The sequence below is a fragment of the Hylaeus volcanicus genome, chromosome 4, assembly GCF_026283585.1.
Source record: "Hylaeus volcanicus isolate JK05 chromosome 4, UHH_iyHylVolc1.0_haploid, whole genome shotgun sequence".
Taxonomy (NCBI): Eukaryota; Metazoa; Arthropoda; class Insecta; order Hymenoptera; family Colletidae; genus Hylaeus; species Hylaeus volcanicus.
In genome coordinates, this window is record NC_071979.1 from 25,416,621 (window position 1) to 25,443,374 (window position 26,754).

The 26,754-nt window shown below is 31.7% G+C and overlaps 8 protein-coding genes and 1 long non-coding RNA gene across 12 annotated transcripts; 5 read left to right on the forward strand and 4 right to left on the reverse strand.

The window, feature by feature from the left end:
• The first annotated feature begins 159 nt into the window (after window positions 1-159).
• On the forward strand, window positions 160-2,554 carry LOC128874613 (probable RNA-binding protein CG14230). 3 transcript variants are annotated; one of them, XM_054119513.1, is made up of 7 exons: window positions 160-329; window positions 462-712; window positions 787-954; window positions 1,024-1,253; window positions 1,336-1,598; window positions 1,677-1,883; window positions 1,955-2,554. In XM_054119513.1, the coding sequence occupies exons 2-7, from the start codon at window positions 575-577 to the stop codon at window positions 2,101-2,103; spliced, it is 1,155 nt and encodes a 384-aa protein (XP_053975488.1). In that variant the 5' UTR covers window positions 160-329; window positions 462-574; the 3' UTR covers window positions 2,104-2,554. The 3 variants fall into 3 exon arrangements, with proteins under 3 accessions (XP_053975488.1, XP_053975487.1, XP_053975486.1); XM_054119512.1 differs by having other exon boundaries at window positions 162-329; window positions 1,674-1,883; window positions 1,945-2,554; XM_054119511.1 differs by having other exon boundaries at window positions 165-329; window positions 1,674-1,883.
• LOC128874612 (farnesyl pyrophosphate synthase) lies at window positions 2,201-9,058 on the reverse strand. Its single transcript, XM_054119510.1, has 7 exons — window positions 8,261-9,058; window positions 3,985-4,150; window positions 3,687-3,827; window positions 3,395-3,598; window positions 3,145-3,309; window positions 2,839-3,051; window positions 2,201-2,774 (listed from the first exon to the last, which is right to left on the reverse strand). Exons 1-7 carry the CDS (start codon window positions 8,428-8,430, stop codon window positions 2,574-2,576), a joined length of 1,260 nt encoding a protein of 419 aa, XP_053975485.1. The 5' UTR covers window positions 8,431-9,058; the 3' UTR covers window positions 2,201-2,573.
• Window positions 9,059-9,801: 743 nt separating this feature from the next.
• Window positions 9,802-10,712, forward strand: LOC128876007 (probable protein BRICK1-B). Its single transcript, XM_054122086.1, has 3 exons — window positions 9,802-10,137; window positions 10,390-10,472; window positions 10,596-10,712. The coding sequence occupies exons 1-3, from the start codon at window positions 10,017-10,019 to the stop codon at window positions 10,620-10,622; spliced, it is 231 nt and encodes a 76-aa protein (XP_053978061.1). The 5' UTR covers window positions 9,802-10,016; the 3' UTR covers window positions 10,623-10,712.
• LOC128876008 (uncharacterized) lies at window positions 10,713-11,922 on the reverse strand. Its single transcript, XR_008456932.1, has 3 exons — window positions 11,781-11,922; window positions 11,310-11,585; window positions 10,713-10,967 (listed from the first exon to the last, which is right to left on the reverse strand). It is a non-coding gene; the product is annotated as an uncharacterized LOC128876008 (long non-coding RNA).
• Window positions 11,923-12,123: 201 nt separating this feature from the next.
• On the forward strand, window positions 12,124-14,114 carry LOC128876005 (cyclin-L1). Its single transcript, XM_054122084.1, has 4 exons — window positions 12,124-12,505; window positions 12,601-12,785; window positions 12,875-13,459; window positions 13,542-14,114. Exons 1-4 carry the CDS (start codon window positions 12,275-12,277, stop codon window positions 13,786-13,788), a joined length of 1,248 nt encoding a protein of 415 aa, XP_053978059.1. The 5' UTR covers window positions 12,124-12,274; the 3' UTR covers window positions 13,789-14,114.
• LOC128876006 (leucine-rich repeat-containing protein 51-like) lies at window positions 14,110-15,046 on the reverse strand. Its single transcript, XM_054122085.1, has 2 exons — window positions 14,679-15,046; window positions 14,110-14,591 (listed from the first exon to the last, which is right to left on the reverse strand). The coding sequence occupies exons 1-2, from the start codon at window positions 14,866-14,868 to the stop codon at window positions 14,110-14,112; spliced, it is 672 nt and encodes a 223-aa protein (XP_053978060.1). The 5' UTR covers window positions 14,869-15,046.
• A 160-nt stretch (window positions 15,047-15,206) lies between these two features.
• On the forward strand, window positions 15,207-16,405 carry LOC128875923 (borealin). Its single transcript, XM_054121951.1, has one exon. The coding sequence runs from the start codon at window positions 15,416-15,418 to the stop codon at window positions 16,283-16,285; it is 870 nt and encodes a 289-aa protein (XP_053977926.1). The 5' UTR covers window positions 15,207-15,415; the 3' UTR covers window positions 16,286-16,405.
• Window positions 16,406-16,558: 153 nt separating this feature from the next.
• Window positions 16,559-22,631, forward strand: LOC128875919 (uncharacterized). 2 transcript variants are annotated; one of them, XM_054121946.1, is made up of 4 exons: window positions 16,559-17,448; window positions 17,516-20,804; window positions 20,903-21,017; window positions 21,103-22,631. In XM_054121946.1, exons 2-4 carry the CDS (start codon window positions 17,574-17,576, stop codon window positions 21,282-21,284), a joined length of 3,528 nt encoding a protein of 1,175 aa, XP_053977921.1. In that variant the 5' UTR covers window positions 16,559-17,448; window positions 17,516-17,573; the 3' UTR covers window positions 21,285-22,631. The 2 variants fall into 2 exon arrangements, with proteins under 2 accessions (XP_053977921.1, XP_053977920.1); XM_054121945.1 differs by having other exon boundaries at window positions 17,528-20,804.
• Window positions 22,632-22,945: 314 nt separating this feature from the next.
• LOC128875920 (peroxisomal targeting signal 1 receptor) lies at window positions 22,946-26,384 on the reverse strand. Its single transcript, XM_054121947.1, has 9 exons — window positions 26,370-26,384; window positions 25,958-26,279; window positions 25,172-25,542; window positions 24,634-25,084; window positions 24,015-24,555; window positions 23,770-23,938; window positions 23,534-23,691; window positions 23,267-23,434; window positions 22,946-23,202 (listed from the first exon to the last, which is right to left on the reverse strand). Exons 3-9 carry the CDS (start codon window positions 25,517-25,519, stop codon window positions 23,163-23,165), a joined length of 1,875 nt encoding a protein of 624 aa, XP_053977922.1. The 5' UTR covers window positions 25,520-25,542; window positions 25,958-26,279; window positions 26,370-26,384; the 3' UTR covers window positions 22,946-23,162.
• Window positions 26,385-26,754: the final 370 nt, after the last annotated feature.

Below are 26,754 nucleotides of genomic sequence, written 5' to 3' on the forward strand. Positions count from 1 at the left end.
AGGGTTATGTATCCTATAATAAATGAATGAACAAGGATTGTGATATTAAAATATGAATGAGAATCATTTTTTGACCCTTAATTCTTTATTTTTTAATTGAAATAAATAATTGCTCCATCTAGCGTAGACAGTGAGAACTATTCGAGGACAACCTTGGGCGTTTTCCCGATAGAGGCGCTGATCATAAAAATAGTTCGGCAAAAAGAAAATAGAAAGAAAGAAAGAAGCGAGATGAGATCATTATTTTGTTAGACATGGTAAAGAGAATTATAATGGAGTTCCTATAGAGGATAAGCAAAAAAAAAAAAATGATGACGTAAAGCATAAATGTAAGTTGTTACATAGATAGAAAATAAGGTAACATTATGAAATAAGATTTATAATGTACCTAGATAGTTAAGTGTGATGTAAAAATGTATATAGGGTTAAACAGTCTGTCCAAGGACTAACCAATAAAAAAGTTTTTCAGTTCAGTTCAATAGTTCGGCAGGCCTCAGGACACCGTGCTGGGTATACTGTGATAGTAACCAGAGTAACCTACAACTACAATTTCTATAAGTAAAATTCTGCCGAGATGGATGCTGTAGAACATGAATATTCAAAAACCAATGAAATTAATGAATCTGAAAAAAAACGGTTGAAATCATTAAAGGAAAAGAGAGAAACATATAGAGCTAAAGAATTATTAATACAGAATGCACTGAAGAGTTTGGTACATATTCCATTTAAATTAATGATACCAAAAAGCTTCTTTATTTCCAAATAATTATGTATCTATTCCTACAGGATAACAAATCCAATGCAAATAAAATAATATTCGATGAAGATATTGATCAAGTGCAGCAACCTAGAGTTAAGAAAATAAAAAAAAAGAAACGTGATTTGTTTGACGACGATGAAGGCAAAGATAATGAATTGTTGTGGGATGATAGCACATTTGAAGTTGCAAAAAAGGTTTGAAAAGATATCTTGCTTTTAAAATTTTTATCTTGATTAGTTAGTATTCATTAATAATAATTTCAGCCTTGTAGACAAAGTATCACTTTAGGAAATGATGAAAGGTTTAAACTTGATAAACGGTTTATGGATGATGATTGTGAAGTAGATAAAAATATTACAACAGATAACATTGATGAATGTGATTTGCAAAAAGAAAAAGAATGGCAATTAGATATTTTAGAAAATATTTTAGGAGTGCCGATTCAGGATACTTCCAAAAGCAAAGAAACACACAAGGATGTAAAGTTTCCAAGGTACACATTCAAATAATAAGTAACATAAAAGATATTTGTATAAATGGATGTATTTTTATGTTATAGTTTTTTAATTTTTTAGAAAACAAATGATTAGGTATGATCCTACAGAAAGTAATCATAAAGAATATGAGATTATTGAAGAGAAATCAGAATTGCCTACCAAAAATGTTAAAAAAAACAAAAGAGCTAAGGGTATCATTGAAGACCCTGCTAAAAATTCAATAACTGAAGTATCTAAAGATGTCTATTATTCAGTATCAGAGTCATTGTCGAAAAGTTTGAAAGAAGGAGGCCAATTTAGTCTACTAAAAACGTCTCAAAAAGCAGAAACAAATGAAAAGGGTTGGTGTTTATTGTATATATTAAAATTTTATATCAAAAATATTTATTTTGTAATAAATATTTGCATACTTTTAGAAGATCACGAGTATAATGCACCCACAATAGATTCTTCAAACCAACCAAAATTTCACTTTAGTTTTGATAGGAAAAACCCATTTAAGTATGACTCATCCGATGATGAAAATGATAACAAAGAAAAAGAACCTGAGAAGAAACATCATATAAATCATATATCTACGGAAATAAATAAATTTTTTTTTGACATTAATGATACACGTTTTAATGGTATGTACATGGTAAAACATAATTTGCAATAAGAACTAATGTTACAGATTTTAATGTTTAGAAAATTTCAGAGGCAGTACAATTTTTTTCCAAAGAATCAGTGCCAGATAGCGAATTTAAAAACCTTAGACGGGAATTAAAACAAATTGTGCGTTTAAAAGTTCAAAGAAATGTAAAAAAGAATCAACCATATGGACGTAAAAAGAAAATTAAACGATAGGGAATTAGATTAAAAAATTTGTTTAGCTGTATTTGTAAATGTTGTAATCTTTTAAAAATATAAATATCAAATTCGTACAAATATTTTAGAAAAAAAAAACAATTAAATATTTGTAAATATATTTATACAATGTGTGTATACCATACAAAATATCATGTAGTATCCTATTTTCTTAATATGGAGTTAACAATTATTAATACATTATTTGTTGTTACTATTGATGCCATACATATATTCAACAATAATCGTAACAACTTTTAAGAACATAATATACTATGATAGATCCTTTAAAAAATAAAAAATAAATGCATTTAGTATTGGTCCATATTCAGCCTTCATCAATAAATTCATAATATATATTCAAAATAATTGTACTGAATAAAGCATACATCCTAAATGTTTTTTTTTTTTTTGCGAAATTGGAAATAAAAGGGTCTATTGATTCAATTCATGTAGTTGTAGTTAATCTTTTAAGCCACTCTGCGGTATGTTTTTTCTAGTAACCTTAAAAAGAGTTCATGTGGAAGTCCACGCGATATTTGTTGTATATGTGTATGTAATAAATTGTACGTTTCTTCTTCATAGATGGAATAGGTATTTCGTATACCTAATTCTTCGTAAAGTTGTTTCACGCGCTCCACTTTTTCTGGATCTGGCACTCCATAGCACTCCTATATATTACCAAATATTACCAATACTTCCAACAAATAATAATTTTATTGATTACGCATTTACCTTTAAAATCTTTTTTTGTTCTTGTGAAACTCGTTGCAAAGCTACAACGATAAGCCACGAACATTTTCCTACTTCTATATCTGTACCAAGTTTCCCAGTAGTTTCCGAGTCACCATAACAATCTAAATAGTCATCTTGAACTTGAAAGAAGTGACCCATTTCGTATAAAATAGTTTTTGCTTGTCTATACATCTCTGGATCCTTAATACCAGCCTATTAATGGTAATAATAATAAGGAATATAAATATAATATCAAAGTATAATTATAAAAGATGTATAAAAGTTACTATAATAAATGAAACATACATGATACATAGCAGCTGTAACTGGCAGAATAAACGTATAGTAAGCTGTTTTGTATTTAACAATGGAATTATATCGATCCATTGTAAAGAGATCTAGATTTGGTTTTTTTCCAAAGTTTGTTGATAGTATATCCAGACATTGACCATATGCTGTTTTTAATGTAGTCTGCAAGATGAGATTAAATCATTCTACCTTTGGCTATACAACTTTTAATTTCTTATCTACTTAGACACTTATATTTGTTACTTACATCTTGGAATAATTCTATAAGATTTATGTAATAATCTTTGGACCTAAAATGTGTTCTTAGGAGTTGATATAAACATGCCTGCAGCAACATACTATCATTAACTGCTGTTAATCCAATATCACCATGTAAGTACCAACATGGCTGACCGCGTCGAGTTTTTGACTGATCTTGAATATCGTCATTTATTAGCAAGAATGCTTGTAACTGTAACATAATAATTTTACCATATCTTATACGTGAAGAAAATATGTAAAATAAAAAAAAAAGTAATATAGAAAAAAAGGATACATACCAGCTCTGTGCACCAACCAATAATTCGTGCTAAGCGTAAATTTTCTTCTGTTAAATCATGTTGAGGAACTAACAATTTGTATGCAAGTACAACAGCTAATGCCCTACTCTTTTTTCCTGTAGGAACATTATATTGTAGTACCTAAAAATGAGGATAAATTTGTTAATGCTTGTTATCGAGTAATTAGATTAATTAGTCCTATTTCCGACAAACCACGTATTTGCCTAGCATCAAAATTAAAGTTATTTTAAATAAGAAATCGTCTTATTTTATCATTTTCAATTCACAGAAAGGGTACCTTTGCCGTCCATTTGGTAACGTCGGGTATATCCAAATTTCGACCAGTTTCCGTGAGATCGCGAACAACATCCGGCCACACGCCCATCAATTCCCGACTTTCATCTTTGTTCGTTACAAATGTGGCTCGAGGGACACAATATAATGATTTCGTAGCAATATTCGTTCTGAAGAATTAAAGTTTCGATGATAGTCATTAACTTTTTTAATTGCGTTTAAAAAAAAAATAAATCATATAATACAAATGAAGATTACAAGTATCATTCTCAATATACACCAGTTTCAGTATGTTTATATTATTACAATCTCAACTATATGTTCTTTTGTCATCCATTAAAATTTAGATGGGCGCATGTAGTTGTAAAACTTAGCGTACCGATATATCACATTCTACAAAAACTGTTGTAAAATGTGAAAGCGGAAAATTGGGGAGAACAATGATGACTAACAACAATAATTTTTCAGTTATGATATCAATAAATAATCAATGCTAAAATACGTGAAATAAATTGTTTGGTTACTTTACATTTTTTTTTAGAGATAACATTGTATACGTACGTGTTGTTTTACGTGGCCTACCTTGTATATTTCTGCAATAGCGTAACAAACGAAAGATCATATTTAAAGTGTATCTACTATCGAACATTATGTATTATGTAGCTCGCTTCTGATTGAGCGCAAAGCACTTTGAAAACGAAAGTGGGTTACACATACATATACATATACGAAAATTATTACATACGTATCGCTAATGTGTACTTTGTCTACATTATTGCAAATCTAATACAATCTATATACATTTGTTTCGTTCGTTTCAAGGAAAGTGAAAAATAAAGAAATGAATTTCCTTTTTAATTTCATTTTTCGCTATATTTTTATTTACATTTTGTCCAATTCTCGCATAAATAAATTGAAAGTTATTTATTAAGAACTTTGGAGAAAGGAAAAATTTCATAAAAGATGTAACATGACCACTTTGTTGGATACTTTGAATAAACGATAAACAGTAATATTGGTCCACCGTGTGTTAAAATCATCGCGATGGACAAGTTATGTAATTTATATTGCATACAAGGAACAAAAAACCTTGAATTGGATTACACTCGATTAATTGCTGAAAACTCTGTCAATTAAAAACCATACTAGTTGACTTTTATATCACGTTGATCTCACGCTTCATTTGAAAGTCAAAAAGCATGTATATACATACGTACTAATTTGCATAATGATAGGTATTACTTCTAGAACGTTTGCATTCCCGATAAAAATGTATCCTGAATCTTTGAAAAATTTATTGTACTTATTAACATACAAATTTAACTATAAAGTTATTATAGGATAATAGCCTAAACCTATTCACTTTTCAATAAAAACGTAAAAAAATGTTAACTTGCGTCAGCATTTCTATTTCTAGGACAAATGAATTTTGTATAGATGTACAGATAGTCGGTGTCATAGGTAGCCATGGAACCGTTGTCACAGTTAGTCAATTGTTATGTAGATATTTTTAAGATGTCCGCATTCGAAGAAGATACTTTGCCAAAAGAATCTCAAGCAATAGATTCTATATCAGTCGAAAGTGACCGTCGTACGCTGGTACAGGTATGTCATACATGCATTTACGTATATTATACTTGCTGTGATAAAAAAAAGGAGTACTGAAATTTAAATAAAGTATAATGTTAACCTAATACAAATGTGAAAAACCTTTTGACGTTGAAAAGCTGCGTATCGCTTTATGCATTTTTCATAAGGTTAACGCGTCGTCCTTTTTTAAATATAAATTAACTTTAAATTAGTTACATGGCAGACGAGGTGTTAGAAAAAATGTGACATATTTGAGAGGATTCATTCCTTGTGCCAATACGAATGGAAGAGGTTCTTTTCCTTTTTACAATTTGAAGCATTCTTAAACGAGACGTTCATGCACAATGATGCGTACACGCGCAACTACAGGGTGTCCCAAAAATGTTGTAACACCTTGAAAGGGGTGGTTCGGGGGGTGATTTGAAACAACTTTTTCCTTAGCAAAAATGTTGTCCGAGGCTTCGTTGAGGAGATATTAACGGAAAACACTGACCAATCAGAGCGCGAGTATGCCGGTTGAGCGTAGGCTACGCGCAAGGCGGCCGCACTCATACGCTACCGCGGCCGCTCCATCGGCATACTCGCGCTCTGATTGGTCAGTGTTTTCCGTTAATATCTCCTCAACGAAGCCTCGGACAACATTTTCGCTAACGAAAAAGTTGTTTCAAATCACCCCCCGAACCACCCCTTTCAAGGTGTTACAACATTTTTGGGACACCCTGTATGCGCAGCCACACAATGGCGCGCGATCACTGAGAAGGAAATCAGCTGATTGTTGCATCGGAACGGGAGTCATTCAAAATTTGTCCCTTTATTTCACGAGCATGCACGAGTGAGTTCGGGCAGCTTCGTAGAAGCGAGAAGGAAAAAGCTCGCGTTCGTCTTCTCTCTCTCGTCTAACCGAAATTGTCCGAAGTAAGCGCGGCGAAACTTTGGCTAGCTTCGCGGGAGTAGAAAGAAAAGGCAAATGCGAGAGCTTTTCCTTCTCGCTCTTGATACAGCTGATCTGTTGATGACTTGATGCTGAACGAATTCTTGGGAAACAATATACGATCTTGATTTTCCTCTCATTGTTTACCTTTGTAAATGCTCTTTATTACAACACGATTCCGGTTTTATGTTTACTTTGTATGTTTACTTTGAAATCGATAAGGAAAACAAGTATTGTAATTAAGACGAACTTGAACACTTTTTTGCCGGCAAATTGCGTTCTGTATTACTAGACAGAATTAGAAAACAAACAAAAACAAAAAATATTAAGAAGAAACCGAGTACAGAAATAGAAACTTAGTAGTAATGTTAATTGACAATTAAAGAGAAATAGCACGTGCCATGAGCCATGTATCATTGAACTTTAATTGCACAAACCTAAGTAACGAAGCTTTAGATTGTAAAATGGAAAATATTCATAAAATCTCTCTTTGCTTTAAAAACTGTATAAATGTAAAATAAATTGTTAAGAATATAAAATATAAAACCATAGAATAGTAATGAAGAATTGGGCACAGAAATAAGTAAATCCATTACAGTGATTGTTAAAGCAGTAACACATCGTGGAACGCAAACAGTGATACACTGCAACCCCGAAGAAACCAAAGAGAATTTCATTGATATGATTATTAAAACAAAGATATGATAAAAATGTTGTATCGCTCTTCGCACGATTTTTGGATTTATTTTCAACACATTTTAAGGACTTTTGACAGGTTAGTGAATTTAAATCTTTAACTTAAGTTTAGACGAATAAATGAAGATTTATATAGGCCTGATATAAAAAATCATTTATTCGTAATATAACAAATTGATTATCGATTGATATCTGTGTAATTTGAAAAAATCTCTAAATTGAATGTTTAATTTTTATTGAATAACAATTGCTTTCAAATATGAAAAATTTCAAACATATAACTTGTACAATGAAAAAGTCTCAAATCTTTAATTTCCCTTTTATATTTGTACTGTTATCATAACGTACAATGATAATAATGTATAAATAATTAAAATATCGTAACTGGTATTACCTTGAGTATTGATAACTTATTAATAGAAATAAATGCATTTACTTTTTAAAAGAAACGTAAAATATTTCGAATTGTTACATAAACAGTACGTTGATTACAATAACTTAACATTCCTTAAATTAGTTTGTATAAAAGTTAAATAAATATAAACAATATTGTCAATATTTTTCATGTATTTTTGTACATTCTTTAATTAATTATTTCTAAAAAATAAATTCCCCAAAAATGTGCATGAAATATTTTATGTTGTTATTAATAATCGGGTAGTATTTATAATATCGTTCGATAATAATCTACAATGTATAAAAATCATATTCTAAGATATTTAAACGTACTGAATGAAATATAATTTATCATCATTTTATAAATTATTTTTTATTAATACTACAGAAAAGTACAAACAATTGTAATAGTTATTTTTTAAATTTGTACATCACTGATTGCCAATGCATATACATATGTACATAAAAAGAAAAAAAATATATTATTATGTGTAACGACTTCATTAAGTATTAGTAATTTTAGAATATTTATATAATTTGTATAATAATCACATTAAGTATTTACACTTATAAAACTAAATAGTATGTTTCGTATTTCTATATTTTTCAATTTATGTACACGTTTACAGCTTTTAGATAACATAAATTTGTTCAGATTCTTACTTACCGAAATGATTCCGAGATGGGTGTATTAATCTTGCAACGTAAAAAACGTGCGCTGGATATTTGATTAAATTGTCGCGAAATGTTATCTTTAATGCGCGTAGAATCAACGAAGTTACGCGACAAATTTCGTTTAAATAGCGATTGAACATATTTTTGTAAAGTGAAAGACATCTTTACGTATATTAAGTATAGTAGAATGATTTATTCATAACCTCCTTTTGCAGAAAAATAACGAACTGTTTCTATACGTATTCTTTCGCACATCAAGCATGGACGTTGTGTGAAATAAAAATGTTCATACAAAACTATAAAACTAAAGCAAGAATTTTTATCTCAAACAGAAGTACCAACAATTTATTGAAACGTGAAAAAGAAAATGTCAAAATCTAAATAGACTGGCTATCACATAACCTAATACGCGCTACATAATCCATGTATAATATGCTCTCGGTTGAAACGAGACCCGTACTTTTATACCACTATTGGACACGAGATAATATACTCAATATAATAAAATATGCATGTATACTTTATTCAAATATCTTCCACTGTGTCATATTTATTCTGTATGTCAATTCAGCATTCTGAGCAGTTTTCATTCATTTCTTATTCATTCTTATACGCCTTCTTACGCATATTCAATGCGTAAACCGGGAAGAAAAAAAGTATCGTGGCGTCACGTACACACATAATCGCGTTAAGTTTCTTATTGGTAAAAGTAACACTGGTGATGTTGCATTCTTCCAACTGTAAAAGTCATCTATTTCATTCTATCACTCTGAAAGCTTACACCACAATTACACTTACTCTCAAGTATACATTGGCTACAAAAAAAGCTAATTCATAGTACATAAGTTTGCGTAGACGTGTTTCGACTTCTGATTGGTCGATGAAATCAGCTTTGTGCCTACGATGCTAAAGTACCTATGAATAATGTATAGTGTGCTTTCAATATTCTGTACAGGTTGTCCCAAAAATGTTGTAACACTTTGAAAGGGGTGGTTCGGGAGGTGATTTGAAACAACTTTTTCCTTAGTGAAAATGTTGTCCGAGGCTTCGTTAAGAAGATATTAAGAGAAAACTCCGACCAATCAGAGCGCGCGTATACCGTTGGAGCGGCCGCGGTAGCGTATGAGCGCGGCCGCCTAGCGCGTAGCCTACGCTCAACCGGCATACTCGCGCTCTGATTGGTCAGTGTTTTCCGTTAATATCTCCTCAACGAAGTCTCGGACAACATTTTCGCTAAGGAAAAAGTTGTTTCAAATCACCTCCCGAACCACCCATTTCAAGGTGTTACAACATTTTTGGGACACCCTGTATACCTTTATTATTTTCGATTTATTTTTAATTAATATACAATATAGTAAACTATATAATTAATATACAGTTTCCCTAGGATTTCAATCCGAATGGAGACTCAGTTGACCAATGAGATTTTGTTGTACGTCACATGGTTTTATTTACAAGATATTTAAAGAACAGTTCATATTTATAAAACAGGCGTGTTTACATGTATTACTTGAAAATACTCGTTGACTGATCGTTTGATATACGACCCATGCAGTGACTATTATTTTGGACTTCATGATTTCAAGAATTTTATTTTTTATATGGTTTCCTTAATTGGGGAGTGTAAATTCAAAAAATTTAATGACCACTGATGATCACTGCTCTAGCCATTATTTTCTTTGTATTATTATTATTTTGGGATGTGACACTCAGATCACTTCAGAATTAACACATGACATTTGTCAAAAATGGCCGCTGTACATCGAGAAGCTATTCAAAAGCAAATTCAACAAGATTGGGCAAATCGGGAATATATCGAAGTTATAACTGGAAGCATCAAGAAGATAACCGACTTTCTTAATTCCTTTGGTAATTTAATTCAATTAATAAGCAAATCATTTACATACGAAAAGAGCTACTTTCGAAAAGACTATGTGTAAAAATGAAACATTTACATTTAATTCGCTAGAATTTTTCTAGTAAGTAAAATTAAACAAAATTAACGGAAATTTCAGTTTTACTTAGGAATGAAAATAGCAGGATATGATTTTAAATGCAATTAAAACATGTGAAGTTTATTAACCTATTTAAAAATAATGTGTACACATCTTAATCTATTAGATATGTCCTGCAGATCAAGGATAGCTGTTCTTAATGAGAAACTTACTACACTTGAAAGAAGAATTGAGTACCTTGAAGCATGTGTAAGTTATTATTTATAATTGAAGAGCATCAAATTATAAACACTGAAATAGTTCATATAAATTAACTCATAAACATTTATGATATAAATATAATTTATATATGCATAATTATTACTTGTGCAGGTTACAAAAGGAGAAACATTAACATAAATTAAACATTGGCGACAACTATTTTTAGTATCTTAACGTTTTTGTATTTAATGGATTTATATATCAATAAATATACAATAAGGACACTAATCATGTGTAATCATATATTTTAATCACAAATCCTACAGTATTTTAAATAAATTGCTGAAGCCCTGTTTTCTTTTTATTATGACCACCTATATGTCGGAAAAGATATAGGGGTTGGCTTTCTCCTGTGAAAATCTGGGAAATCCATTCTGAAAGTTTTGTTAAAAGCTGCAAGCAAGGCCAAGCCTGCTACTGCTTGACAAGTATACATAAATGGTAGTCTAAGCCAAGCATGTATTATTGGAGCAGTAGCAAGCGCTGTAAGAAACAAGATATATTATTTTTAGTTTAATAAAAGATGAAATATTATATTTTCTTATAAAAGTCACTTTCATAAAAGTTACATGTTCACTGTCCGTATATATGCCAGTATCGTTCAAATATTTATAGATATAATAAGATTTTTATAGGAATAAATATTTTATCTTGTTTTGCAAATGTTATAGATTACTGATTCTACAATGTGAACCTCAAATTAATGGTACAAATAATATTTATATACTCAGTAACTATTTATATCAAAACCATTTCAATCTATGTATTATCAATGAACAATGAACATTTAATATGCATCTAATACTGTATACAAAGACTACATACCACCCAAAGAATGTTCCATCCCATCACCCTTTCCTCTATGACGTGCTACTATAAACGCAACAGATCCAAAAGTCATAGCACCAGCATATATTGGTACGAAATGAAATGCCATACGCTGTAAAACATGGCTAAGTGTTTTGCATTCAGAATACAAAAATGCATCTGTTGCACCAGCTGTGATACCCAAATAAAATCCTAACGTGTGACATGATTTAAGTTTTCCGGGCAGATCTTGTCCCTCTGGCGCATCAAAATAGGTGAGCATTGTTAATGAATCTGAAACAGAAATTTACTTAATTTATTATACTTCCAAAATTATGAGGTAAAAATGTTCTGAACATTGATTTAATTAAAATACTCTTTGACTGAATGAAGTTTTTATTAATCTCATGACAATGTAATTAGGAACTGTATACATAATGAAACAAATAATATGAAATATACAGAACTGAATACTACTTGTTTTATAACCTGTATAGTTTCAGGATACTTTAAATTATATAACGTCAATCAATTTCACTTGTAGGATAACAATTCCTAACAAAAGTGGATCTCTGGGTATAGTGATTTTTAGAGAGAGATTTCTTATCTAGTAACCTACCCTTTCTTCTCGGTCAACTATACGTACACGAATTGCGCGTCATACATTTGCAAAGCTGATTGGATAAATCCGTTACTTTCAGTTACTTTTTGAAATACCTTGTTTAATCATAGACGATATGCAGAATAGATCGGCACTCTTGCTACATAGATGGTAAAACTCCTTAGAAGACGCATGCGTATTCAAAACACTCAGAATTGAGACTTGAAACACACCGAAGTTTCGTCTTTATAGGAGTATTAATTTGTGGTTAAAAATCCAAGGTATGGTGTTCGAGAAAATGAAAGTGAATGAAAGGTTAGCTTGTGCGACAAATGCTTGAACGAACGAAACTTTTACCTTTGTTTGAACTGTGCGATTAAACATGAGTATCACAAAGGAAAATTCTACAGCCCCGACCAAAAATACAACCACAGGAAATGCGAAGTCATACGGGAAGATTGTATTAACGTTACAGAATTGTCTTTTACCCGAGGACAAGCTGAATACAACGCCGTCACATTTAGATGGATTAGACGCGGAAACTGAAACAGATTTACGAATATTAGGATGTGAACTGATACAGACAGCTGGTATTTTGCTGAAGTTGCCGCAGGTTAGTGATTTATTTTGAATAGAAACGAAATGTTTGTAAACGTTATAACCTCAAAACACCACTATAATCTTTGGTTCCTTTATTGCTTTTGGCAGGTTGCAATGGCCACAGGACAAGTAATATTTCAACGATTTTATTACAGTAAATCGTTAGTTAGACATAATATGGAAACAACTGCAATGGGTTGTGTTTGTTTAGCTAGTAAAATTGAAGAGGCACCAAGGCGCATCAGGGATGTCATTAATGTTTTCAATCATATAAAGCAAGTCTCCAGTCAAAAGTGAGTACAGTTTGATATTTGTAGTATTATAATTAAAAAGCATACGTGTGTAAATAATTATTCATTTATTTATTTTAAATTTACTCCAGGCCAATACAACCAGTGATACTCGATCAAAATTATGTAGCACTAAAGAACCAAGTAATTAAATCTGAAAGGAGGGTTCTGAAGGAATTAGGTTTCTGTGTTCATGTAAAACATCCTCATAAAATTATTGTTATGTACTTGCAAGTATTAGGTTATGAAAAGAATAGAGCTCTGATGCAACAATGTTGGAATTATATGAATGATTCGTTAAGGTCAGACGTATTTTTAAGACACCAACCAGAAACAGTCGCCTGTGCATGCGTCTATTTAGGAGCTAGACAGCTTCAACTTCCATTACCTACTTCGCCTGCCTGGTTTTCCCTCTTTAAAGTTAACGAATCTGCAATTAGAGATGTCTGTCGTCGTATATTACGACTTTATTTCCGACCTCGCGTAAAACCAGAACAGTTAGAAAAACGTGTAGAAGAGCTTCGTCGTCAGTACGAGGAAGCAAGAACCAAAGCAAGGGGAGGAGATGTTGACAGTCATACACCAAGTCCGCCACTGCCTAAACATCATAATGCGTGGGGGGGGTTTATCAGCCGTAGCGGTACACACGCAGCACCCGAAAGAACAAAATCGCCAAGGTGTTATATTGTTAAAAAATGTTAACTAAAATAGACTTTATCACAGATTCATTAGAATTGATTCCTATGTATTTTTATTTAGGCGTTCAAAATCTCCAAGTACTTCACCATCTAGGGGTGAAGGAACAAAGCATTCCAAGAGAAAGAAACATAGTAGAAGCAGATCACGTAGTCACAGTCATGGACGATCTCGAAAACCGAAAAAAGCACAACGACGGCGATCCGGCAGTCATAAATCATCGCGCAGTCGTTACAGATCGCGCAGTCGATCTCGGGATAGAGATACGGAAAAATCAAGTAAACATCGCAGTAAACACAGACGACATTGAATAACTCTATGTATAAAAATTGTTTCATATTACAACAGAGAAATACTGCAATTGCATTAACAGTTGTATTAAATTTTGTAATATAATACGAGGCCTTTTTCACCTCTGTTAATTAAATGCAACTTAAATAGGACAATTCATTTCTACTGTATGGTACATATCTTTGAGTTAATTTAAAAATGATAAATATAGGTTTGAAATTAATTATTTGTAAGAGTTTTAACTCAAAGTACCTCGATAAAAAAAAAAATGGTACATTCTCAGAAAGATATTACAAGTAACATTACTTAAAAGGGCAACTTGAAAAATAAAGTTTTATATTCATGTATTGGTGTTTATTATTTTATAAAATCCAGCGGGTGGTGCTTTTTTCTTATCAGCAGAGATGATTGCTGAAAAATCTAACGTCGTCAATTGGGGGAGAATATGAACGATATATCCTCTATAATATTGAAGGTTTTCAATAGGATTGCCATGCAGCGTTAAGGATTTCAGATTTTGCAACTTTTTTAATTTGATTACGTCGTTGATGTTCGATATGTTATTGCCGTGTAAATAAATAATTTTTAAGTTCGGAAAATTCGTAATATCATCTCCAATGCTTTCTATCTCGTTAAAGGAAAGATCAATCCAGGTAAGGTACGCAGGGTCGTCGAGAAGTTTGTAAACAAGATTTTTGAATCCATCCATCGAGGTTAATACATTATTGCTTAACCAAAACGAACATGTTACGAAACGGTCTGTAGGGGTTCGCAACGGAATTTTACCTGTTCGTACCGATTGCGGACGTTTATCTGCCAATTCTTTTGTAATAAATGATTACTTATTAGTAATACTTTATTTATTGATAAAAAAAAATGGTAATCTATTTTATTCTAGCGGTAACATACCATCCATAGTAGCTGCCTTTTTAAACGATAAGTCTAATGGAGCAGCTATCATCATTTCTTGTTGTTCTGTTCGTTTGTAATCGGATAATAAATCTTCGTATGCACCACTGGCATCCATTTTCAATTTTAATAGATAATTGTTATTTAACGGTGCTATTGAGCTGATTTTGGGAGAATTGTGTGAATACATGCATTCGATATGACTACTCAAAATTAATTATCAATAATTCATATTATCGAAACTGTTTCGTTTTCGAATCATTTATCCAATAGTTTATTTTACATATTTATAATAATTTTACTTCAATGCAAATAAAGTATTTAATAATGTAATTTCGAACGTGTTTAGATCTGACAGTTTTCTATGATTTTACCGCGGACATTTACCTCTTGTTTGATATAACGGAAATACATCAATTTCAATGCGTTTTTGAACACTTGTTCAAAGTTCCCGCCAATGACGCCAGGGCGTTCATTTAAGGCGCTTTTATTCTTTATCATTTTGCTATTCTATAATTCATGTGATCAATGACATCAACTGAAAACTGCTGTAAACTTTTAACGGTCGGTAAATGGCATGAATGGCATTAGAAACATCGTTTTGATGTAAAGTCTACCGAGCAAGGTTTTTTAAATATATAAATTTGGATAATTGATTTAAGAATCGAATAACGTGGCCAAGATTAAAAATCAACGAACGAACCGATTAGATTTGTTATTCGTCGCTGTAATCAAAAATGCCGCGAACGAAAAATGTTCGGAAATTGAAACAAGAACAGCAGAATATGGAAGAGAGTAATTTATTAATTGAAGATTTCGAACGACAAGCACATCTGCGAATTACGAAAATGGAAGCTGAAGCAACATTGGCGATAAAAGGTCTCGAAACATTTTTTGACTGCACTCTGACTAGTCTTCCCACAGAAATTCGAAAAATGACCATCGCTGAGATATTTAACTACGAAGTTGACGATCAAAAAGAGAATTGCAACCAAGTTTCGTCGTCCGAAGACAAGTGTATATCAATACCAGCTTCAACGACGGTAAAAGGAAGAAAGACTACGAAAAGAATCACGACTGCATCTGACGATGGGTACGTTACCGAGGGAGTGGCTACTACACGCCGATCAAGAATTCAAAAGAATACTAAACAAACCACGTCTAGAAAAACACGTAGCAGTTCTAGGACCAGCAAGATGAAGCTTAGTGAAGTTAATCAAGAGACTGTAAGGAAGAATAGAAAGGAATGTGTTCAGGAATCAATGAAAATTGATAGATTTAAAACTCCTATGAATTTAAAACCTGGAAATAATAATGAATATGGACTTGTAACGCCAAAAGTGAAACCCAACACACCATTAAACATACTAAGGCGACCACGGCAAGGGGAAATGGTTCTTAGTATGCAGGGTAGCCCTTTATTGGTATCTGCAATTGTTAATGAAGATACTGCCAATGTTAATGTCCCTTTGAAAAATGGCAATATAATTTCGTTATTACCTAAAGATGGACTACGCATGTCAAATATTCCTCGGTTGGATTCAGAAACTATGCGACAATTGGAGACTCTGAAATGTCATATAGAGAAAGTGATTTCTTCAAAATAATAGAGTTTTAACAATGTATTTTATATTTAATTGTTATGCGTGCTAATTGAATGATTGATTGATATTTTGTTATAACTTTACTGCTATTGATGAAATAAATGAAAGTGTATGTTCATTTAATATTTAAGCAGCAATCACTGCTACTTTTTCTATATGTCAACAATGTGTAGCATTTTAAGATAATGTAAGATTATAAATTAGTAGGTATCGTGTAGAATATTTCCTATAAATGTATGACTGTTTATAAAATAATACAAATTAAGAAATCCAATAAATGGATGACATTTTAAGTACAATAATTTGATACATTTCTTTCCTTTACTACAGTAATTTTCTTCAAATGCTTTCTTTAATATAAATTAATTTTTGCTTATTATTAAGAGTTGTGTTTTATTTAATTTAGACGAAACACAGTAATTTTTTTTTAGATTAAGTATTGTACACCTCTTAATTTTATATAAGAATAACTCGACAGATGTCCATTTACAGAGTTACGTTTATGTGACATCTTTTCGGTTATACAATTATTAGAATATATTAGCGAAGGTTCACTAAATATATATTAGGAGCACCTCGTATTACTGCCATTTTTAAAATACATCGGATAAGTAGTAAACATCAACGACGGACGGTAGGTCGCACATTTGATTAAACGCACATGCGCATAGAAATGAATTTGTCAAATGAATCAAGCGTATTATTTGCTTTCTTCTTCTTTGTGATATTAAGAGTGTTTTTAAATGATAATAGTGCTTAGAATTATGTACGATACATCATAAGCATCCTTTTTCGACGGCTGATATGCTTCTTCCGTAATTCACTGTACCGATCATTCTGAATATCATTTGCTCTGAAACCGCTGTTACATGTGTAAAAGTGCTCGAGAATATCAAAGTACGCGTCATTGAGTTCGTTAACACAGATTTTTAGGCGGCTAAGTTAGATTCTTTTCACTTCAAGAAATTTAAAGTGATACGTAAGCTATTTCCTTTTATTCGATATTAAAAGGTTAAACAAAAAACAACGAATTAATCGTTTTTTTATATTTCTACGCAAGTAACTCATATATTAATAATTATATATAACAAGATATAAGATAACCTCTGACGAATTGTAACAATACATTCATCTTGATGTGATTCGATTCCAGTATCTATTAAAAGGTACTTAAAAAACATCTTTTCTATCATAGTATTATTGACATTCAGTTTACATCAGTAGTCCATATAGTTTGAATTACAGGTACAGTGGTTTCCTTCTAAACACAATTCTTAGTACAAAATTCAATATGGTGCGTGTTATTACTGTGCACAATTTTTTGGGGCAAAACATCACCCAAATTGAGGAACCAACTGCAAGCTGCACAGCAAATGCATCTGGACATGAAATGCTTCTTTTAGCACTTTCAACACATTGTGTTGAAGTGTGGGAATTGATGTTGTCTGATATTAAATTACACACTGTATTCCCAACAGTTGATACAATTAATCAAATGGTACATTGTGCCAAAGGAGACTATGTTGTGACATTAGAATCAAAATATGGTAGAGATGCAAGTGTTAATAACCAGGTTGGAAAAGTAACTAATAATTTTGTTAGAATTTATGTCAACTGGGCTTTAGTGAAAGACCAAAATCAACCTATGCGTGCTAGAATAGCAGGACGTGTTACTCCAACTTTAAATCGACCACTGAATAGTTTAGAAATGATAGAATTGCCATTAAGTATACAGCCTACATTAATTGCTTGCTGTCAAAGTACTGGTAATCTTCTAGTAGCTTCAGGAAATAGTGCTATTCTCCATGAATTCAAAGTTGAAACTCAACAAGTGTCAAAGATGAAATTCATAGATTTTGAAGCAAGACCATGGTCTTTAGGATTCTCATTTTCTCCTACACGCATGGAAATTGTTGAAGACTTTATATCAGTCATGGATAAATCAAATTTATCTGTTTTTCGCTTGACTAATTCAATGTATGAAGATATCGATCAACTTAGTTCTCTAACTTCTACAAATTCTTCTTCCATTGACAAAACATCTATATCTACTGACTCCTCACTTGTAGAAAATAGTAGTAATATGGGAAATCAAGAGGATAGCACAGTGTTGCAAACATCAAACTCAAAACGTAGAAGTTCTACTCAGGATCTTCATTTTGTTGCATCAGCGAATAATGATACTATTGGAGTAAACACAAAATCCAAAAGTAACAGACGTAAAAACTCCAAAACGAATATATGGTGTAAATTAGAAACAGGAGACTTCAACAAAATAAAATCTAACAACAATAAAGGTATCATAGATCTGGATCGTTTAGTACACAATGAAAGGGAAGAATTGCAGAGATTAATTACTCAAGAAGTTATCGACGGAAATTCACAACCATTGACTATCAATTTTCCATCAATAAGTTTAGAAAGAGCAGGACCAGGGCATACTTTAAGCCCTTTTATATTGAATCCACCAGATATAAGAATCATAATTAAAACAAATTCTCCTGACTTAGGGTGGTCAGAAAACTATACAATAAAAAATTTATTATCTCTTAAAATAGTGGCAACTAATAATAATCCAAAACTCGATGGAAATTCTGAGCTATTTAGTTGCTTGTTACTGAAACCATTATATATGAGGAAGGAATGCAACAGTTCTTGTTTAAAAAAGTCAATCCTTAGATCAGACAAATACAGGTACTTACAAGGTGTAAGCTGTTTCCTATGTACATTACAAGAAGGATATCTTTATCACTTCTTAGCTACTAGTACAAATCCTACAGATGCAACCTGTTTAACTACTTATCCATTTACTGCGGCTGTTAATCATGTAGCATTGGAGAACACTGCTCTTCACGCATTAACGGAAGCTGGTCTCGAATCTTACACATTACGTTTGTCCCATCACATCGCTAGAACGTCAAACAATATAGATAATTTTCAAGTAACATGTCCTAGTGTCTCTGAACCTGTTTGCTTAATCGGTTTACGACCGTTTCTGGGGATACAGAAATTATTACATAGCAAAAGCTACTTACTTCTCTTAGCTAAAGCCGAGAATTCGTGGACATTGTATTCCTTAATTTTACCTAAACTGGAGAACTTATATTACGACATTTTAAATGCAGCGAGAAGTCACAAATCTTCTAGCCCCAGTACTTACAGACATTTATTGGGAGAAGCCCATGCTTTGATACGTCTAGCGAAGGACACCGCTTACAATTGCTCAGACATTGATGAATCTGATGATGCAGCAAATGAAAACGGACTGAAATTGAAAAACTTGTACAATCAATCATGTGCATTACTTGCGGATTATTATATTCGGTCGGAATATGAATCTGATTGGGATCGTTGTATACCCTATTACAAGATGTCAGGGCTGAAGTTCTCGGAAGTATTGTCCAGAAAATCTAGTCAAGACGCACCAGGACTTGTTACGTTTCTAACGGATATACTTTTGACATTAAAAAGCGGTTCGGAAGCAGACGCTTTGTTTCAAGGATTTAATATCGTAGAAATGATCTGTAAACTAAAAAAAGGGGACTTATTGATATTGATTTTCGGTAGCCCTGTGCTGCGAGAATACACCACAGAAAAATTGATACATCTTTTACTATCATACGAAACTGACGAGTTAGTTAAGTTAGCTTTAGCTCTTTTGTACATCCAAGCTGAGAAACAAGAACAAGCAGAAAAAATACTTGAACCAGTCTCGGCGCAATGTATCAAAAAGGTAGTAGTCGAACATTGGGACGTGTTATTCGACATGACAGCGATGAGAAAGAGAACTCCAATGATCCCAACGTTCTCTGATTTCGCTGGGACATTGATGCGTTTAAAGAATTCGACTTTTGCTGATATTTTGATACAAATAGTAGAGGATGATGGAGTTTTATCTCTTCATCAAATTATACAAGTGTTTTTGGAGTACCTACCCTCTAGGGTAGGTCGGGATGGACACAATGCAGCAATGGCATTGCAAGTTTTCCTCGAGAAGTATCTTCATAATTACGTCAGTACAAAATTAATCACAGATTCGTCCGTTATAAATAAAAATCAAATACGCACGGATTTTGCTTTAGTCGAGGCATTCAAACTTCTGGTACGATCGTATCTAGGTAAATTGTCTCAAACTAAAGTGTACAAAATAGAGAATAAAGAAAACATAGACGAAAATTATACGAACTTCATATTCTCGAAGTTTAGACCTGATTATTTAGATAGAATGCCTCCATATGCTAAAGATTATCAAAAGATATTGAATGCAAATTATCTCAAGGATATAGGTAACATAGAAAAAACTGATGCTGAGAAAACTATACCTGCAGAGTTGTTTAAATTACAATTATTATTATCCTGCGATTTTGTTCCAAATGAATGCTTGCTCGAAGTGAAGCAATTTCTTGAAACACAGGAAATTGATGGCAGTTTATCTTTAAAAACGTTATGCATTCAGAATACGGAAGAAGTGACAAGTATGCTCATGGAGAACTGCCCTCAAGCTGTTATGCAGTATGCAAAGGTACTTTTCAACTCTTCAGTATACTTTGCTGAATAATTTTTTACCGTATCTCGTTATTTTTACAATCGAATTTTATGAAATTTATTTTGCACTTGTAGGATGTTTATACTAAAGAATCTGAATGGAAATATTTAATCGAATTAACACAAAATAAGATTTCTACGTCGAATACGCGGCAAGATTTGCAATGTTTATATACACAAATTATGAAAGGTAAATCTTAATATCTGTTTAAGAAGGAAGTGCATTCATTTATAAAAGTCTTAGAGTATACTGGATCATGTCTTTTATATTTCAGAAATTCTCAATTACTTACCACACGTACTGTCCTTAGACAGTTTACGTTGTGTTCTTCCAAAAGACGACATCATAGCATTCCAAAAATGCACTGAAATGTGCACACAGATTATGCATGCGGAACACGTTAAATCCTTAATAATGGAAACTGGGCAGCAACTTCTGACAACTCTAAAATTATGAGCAACTGTCTTAACTAATTAATTGCATCGTTATATGACGATAGTATAGGTCCAATTCATTTCATCCCCTAAGGAAAAACTGTATATTTTGAATACAACACAACCAGCTGTGTTGTATGCAAATTATATAGAGGGGAGAAATTCAGAACAAATTATATTTAGACGAATTTGTTAAGAACAATAATTAATTCTTCATGTGATACGACTTTTGCGAACTTTTAATAATCGCAATTTAATGCTTAATGAAAATTATTTGACATTTAATATAGTTGATGCATTACCTATGGTTCTTTCAAACCACCAGCCTATTTCTTTATAAAAAGTACATTTGTATTGCCGTCAATTTTTTGAATATCAATTTCACTTTTCTGAGTGTCTTTTAATTGAAGGTAATGATAAAATCGCAAATAATTATTGTCGAATGCACAATTTCGTAATCACAGAAATATCTAGTCATTTAAATAGATCTTATAAAGTGCACATTTCTTTAATTAAATTAATTAAAGTATTCAATTTTCGTTACAATAATTACAATGACGCACAAACTTTTTATGAACAAAGTTTTATCAAAAGAATGTCAAAAATCGGAGACAAATACTGTAGATAAAATTAATTCATCTATAATCAATTGTTGAGATGTTCTATATAGATATATTGTATTATGTCTAGACGTATGTTATCTTTCCCTTAGCCAGTGGAATAATGAAATCGTAATTAATACATAGAAATTTATACAGAATCAGTATATACAACTTAAAACTTTAGAGCAGTGGTTTCCAAAGTTTTTTAAAGGCGCTCCCTAAAAAAATTCTGTGTTGACATAAGTGTATACACATTTAAAATAATACAACAAAAATATACTTCTGTATTCGTTAACTTCCAATGATCAGTGCATTAATAGAAAGAAATGATTAATAAGTTTACATTTTTCCACATTTACAATTTTGTTTAGCGCCCTCTACTTTGTGAAACACTGATTTACGGTGTTAAATATAATGTTTAACATAATAGATTGCTTTATATATTGAATTAAGAAATTCTGTAATGTGATCGTGTATTTTTGACCGTTTCTACAAATTTGTTAAAAGTTGTTTATATTTTAACCGCTAGGGGCGGGATGGCATGTGTTTAGGAAAACACTTAGTGTGAAGATGATTATTTTCTATTGACTTCGTTGATCCTATAATGTAGTATTTTCATCACTCTTTGAATGTTACGAAATATGTAACTTTGATGTGCCTTTAGGACTAATTTCTCTTTGTTATAAATCTAATATTTATCTAATTCTGTTAGAAGTGATCTACGATATTTATAAATCTTAATAGAAATAATATACCTGTAACTCGTACTATGACGTCTTTTTTATTTTAATCATGTTTTTATAATATTTATTTCATTTATACGAGAATGTGTATTACTCGAGCGTTGAGACCATTCGTTTTTTTCTGATTACATTTTACAATGTATAATATAATGTATTAATTCTTACTTTTAAAAAACCCAAAAGTTAATTATTTTACTCAGGGATTAATTCATCTTTATTGATTTCATAACAATTTTATGTACATATAATTTATAACCCATTTTCAATTTATATAAGACGAAATAATAAGAAGCTGTATAACTGTTAGAAATATTGAATCAAAACAACTTCTAAAAATATATATCTTAATCGGGTATTTAATATTTTAAAATTACTCCTTCTCGTAGTGAAGAAATTATACATGAATAGTGAGTAAAAACATGAGTCTAGTTATTTGTTTATATATACATTTTTGAACTATTAAAAAATATTTGTTAAGCATTGTATTTACGGTACCTTAAAAACTAAAAACGGTGTATACTTTTTAACAAATAGATTCAACAGTTTTGCATGCCTTCATATAATTTCAAACTCCTTATTCAACCTAGTAAGGTCTCTGAAATAACAAATAATATTACATGTATAATGAACTTTTGTTGAAAGTATTGATAAAGATGTACCTGCTTTCTATAGCTTCGTTTAGATTGTATTTGTGCATCAACGAAACAACGAGTCTTAACGTTGACCAAATGGTATTTGACATTGCTTTTGGCAAGAAGCTTTCACCCTGTGTTCCGCGACCGGCAGCTTGTTGATTTAAAGCCGTTAAGAGATGTTCACCTGCTTCTCTGCAAGAAAATAAATAATTTCATAACAAGAAAGAAATAATTTATTGAATTAATCTTCTTGAAATTATAATATTATTTATTATAAATTAGTTTGCTTACTTATATGCACCAAGATTAACACAAGAAATACCCAGATTATAACGTGCTCTAATAAATCCGGGCGATAATTTTAAGGCACGGTGGTATGCGTTTATGGCTTCTTCTGATTTTTGACCATTAGCCAAAGTTGCACCTAATCTGTTCCACAATCTGGAGTCCTTCTCAAAACATTATATTTTTAAGAATATATTTATAACATTTTAAATAAAGTACGAAAAGCTTCATTTCATACATACATTAGGTCGCACTTGTAACGCTGCTTGGAAACAATCGCAAGCTTTATCATATTCATTGGACAAATTAAAAAGTACTCCCAAACCACACTGCACATCAGCATCTATTTCTTCCCGAGGATTCATTCGTGCAGCTTGAATATAAAGATTTTTTACTTCTTCGTGTAAATCACTAAACAGAAAAAAATATAACAATATGATTAAGAATGATTTCTCTATATATGTTATTAAAACTATTAATTTCTTACTCAAATAGAATGGATGATACACTGGATTTTGGATGTTGATCAATTTTAGTCTTCTTTACTGAAAGATACTTGTATTTTTCATTTTTTAATAACCACTCTTTTAAAGTTAAACATGCTTGATTTTGATAAGACTCATTTGTATACGAAACTGCAAGGGCCATAAGAGCAGCACTGTTCGTAGGATCAAGAGTCAGGCAGCGTTTTAAAGCGGAAATAGCTAACGGATCTTGTTCATTTTCAGCTTGAGTTTTACCAAGAAGTAACCAAGCTTCTGGATCATCTTCATTTTGTTGCACTGCTGCCTCAAAACAAAGTATTGCACTTGGTAAATCTCCAGCTTCTAATCTCTTTTTTCCTTCTTCTAGTGCATTAGGTACATTCTTCATAGGATTTTCCTCGTGAAATTCATATTCTTTGAATGGATCATAGAATGTATCATACTCCGAAAGCCATGGATGCTTTGTGAGTATTTCCTCGGAAGATGATATTTTATCCCATTCATTTTGAAGTCGTAAAAATTCAGATTCGTAATTGTCTGCCTCTAAAATGATAATTATTAGCTAAAAATATATCTTGAAAATGACATAAAAATCAAATTAATATTAACATACACACAGACCTGAAGAAACATTTTCTTCTTGAAATTCATCTATCCATCTGCCAGCAACAGCTATTTCTCCTTCTTCTACCTTATCCACAATTTCACCCTCTTGATCACTATTACTAGAAGCTTTGTCTTCAGACTTTTCATTATTGTTTTCAAATTGTTCCGTCCACTCATCGGACGTGGTATGAAAATCTGGCAGTGATTCTTCATTACTATCTACTGGAATATCTCCTTCTTGTTTCATAAATTTCATAAACTTTGAATATGCAAAGTTAGGATTATCATTATTTTCTATCGCTTGCGTTGTATCTTCCTTTTCGATATCATTTTGTATAGCATCTATGCTATGCTCAATATATTCTTCTGCCCATTTTGGTCCTAAACCTAATTCGTGCGTTTGTTGAATCAAAATGTTTGGATTCTGTTCAATTTCTGGATTCCAAATATCATCAGTATGATGTTCCTATATTAAGAAAAAGAAAATGAAATTTGTGAAATATTTATATACTGTGTATATATGTATATGTTGTAATAATGTAACAAGGATTACATTAAAGTGGCGCCCTGATTCAAGATACTGATTTGCCCAAGCTGTATCTAAACCAGTTAATTCTTGAGCTACTCCTGGTGCTGCTATAGGTGGATGAATGTTTTGATCAATTTCACGCATTTCTTGTAATAAATTATCCATTCTAAATGTCTGAGGACACGAAGGATTCTCTTCTAAAAATTGTTTAACTAACTGATCTGAGTCTGAAGCTTGAAAAGGCTCCACAGGCCCAAAAGGGCGATGTATTCCTTCTTCTTTGAACCCATGATCACGTACAAAATGTGATGTAAGATGAATCAGAGAACTAGGTCCTCCACAGTCACCCTCCACTAATTCACGAAATGCCATTTTTTTTTATTATTAAAATTTACCTGTATCAATCCAAATAAAATAAGTTTAATTTGAGAAATCATAATTAACACTAACAATACACATTAACATATAATGTCCATATATAACACATACATGCATGGACCTTTGTAACTTTACATTCTGTAACTCCTGATTATCACATTTGGTAAAACAGTAAAATATACAATCAAGTAACAAAAACTTTATTAAGAACCCAAGCTGTGTTAATTTTTATGAAATGGCATTAATTCTATTTATTTGAATAGACATTAAATATCTAAGTAAAATGCAGCTGAGACATAAAATAAAATGTTTATTGCAATATTTTGCTTACACAACGTTAAAAGTTCAGTGATATTTATGCCTCTATCAGATAAAAAAAAAAAACAGTAATCAGAAATTTCGCGTGTTTATTAAGAAATAAAGCACACAAACCTTTTTTCGTTACAGATGTAACTTTGTATTTTGATGATATCGTTGACGTTACACTAAAAACGTGTTTTTATGTCAAACACACTCCGTTCAGGATTGTTCATTTCCCTGGCATCGGACAATATCGACAACACGCACCGAATAAATTCCGCTGTATAATGGTGGGGTAGGCGGAATTATCATAGCAAATGTAGTACGTGTTAACGTTTGATACTAACAAGATGCATATCATAAAGACATTGTGCACGAACAGTTGGCGCATGAACGTCAAATCATCGACAAGTTGTTGAACGACGTAAAGTCGTGAACATCTATTCTGTAACGACTAATACATTCCTCCTATTACCAATGTAAAATTTCAAATGATAAGAATTAGAAAAATTGTCCTCTGTTATTAAACGAAAACCTTATCTACCGATTAGTTATATAATTAATTAAAGTTGCTATGAATATTATGTCCACATTTTATGTCTCTTTGTGCACCTGACGAAGATATGAGATTGTCGACGATACAGGAGATCATTTTTAAATTGGACACATTCCACGAATGGCGACTGAGACGCTTTTGTCGTGAAATCGATGCTAATTAGCAATTATATTAAACAAATTTATTTTATTGTTACTGAATTAAACATAATGAAGCGTTATTCAGCATATTTGCGAAATATTTTCGAATTATGCTTAGTCGTTAAAACTGGACAAAGTCGTTTTGGAATATGAAATTCTATCGCAACGCCATCACACGATTATTTTGAGAATTCACATTTATGCAGCTTCTGGAAAATGTATCGTGTTTATCG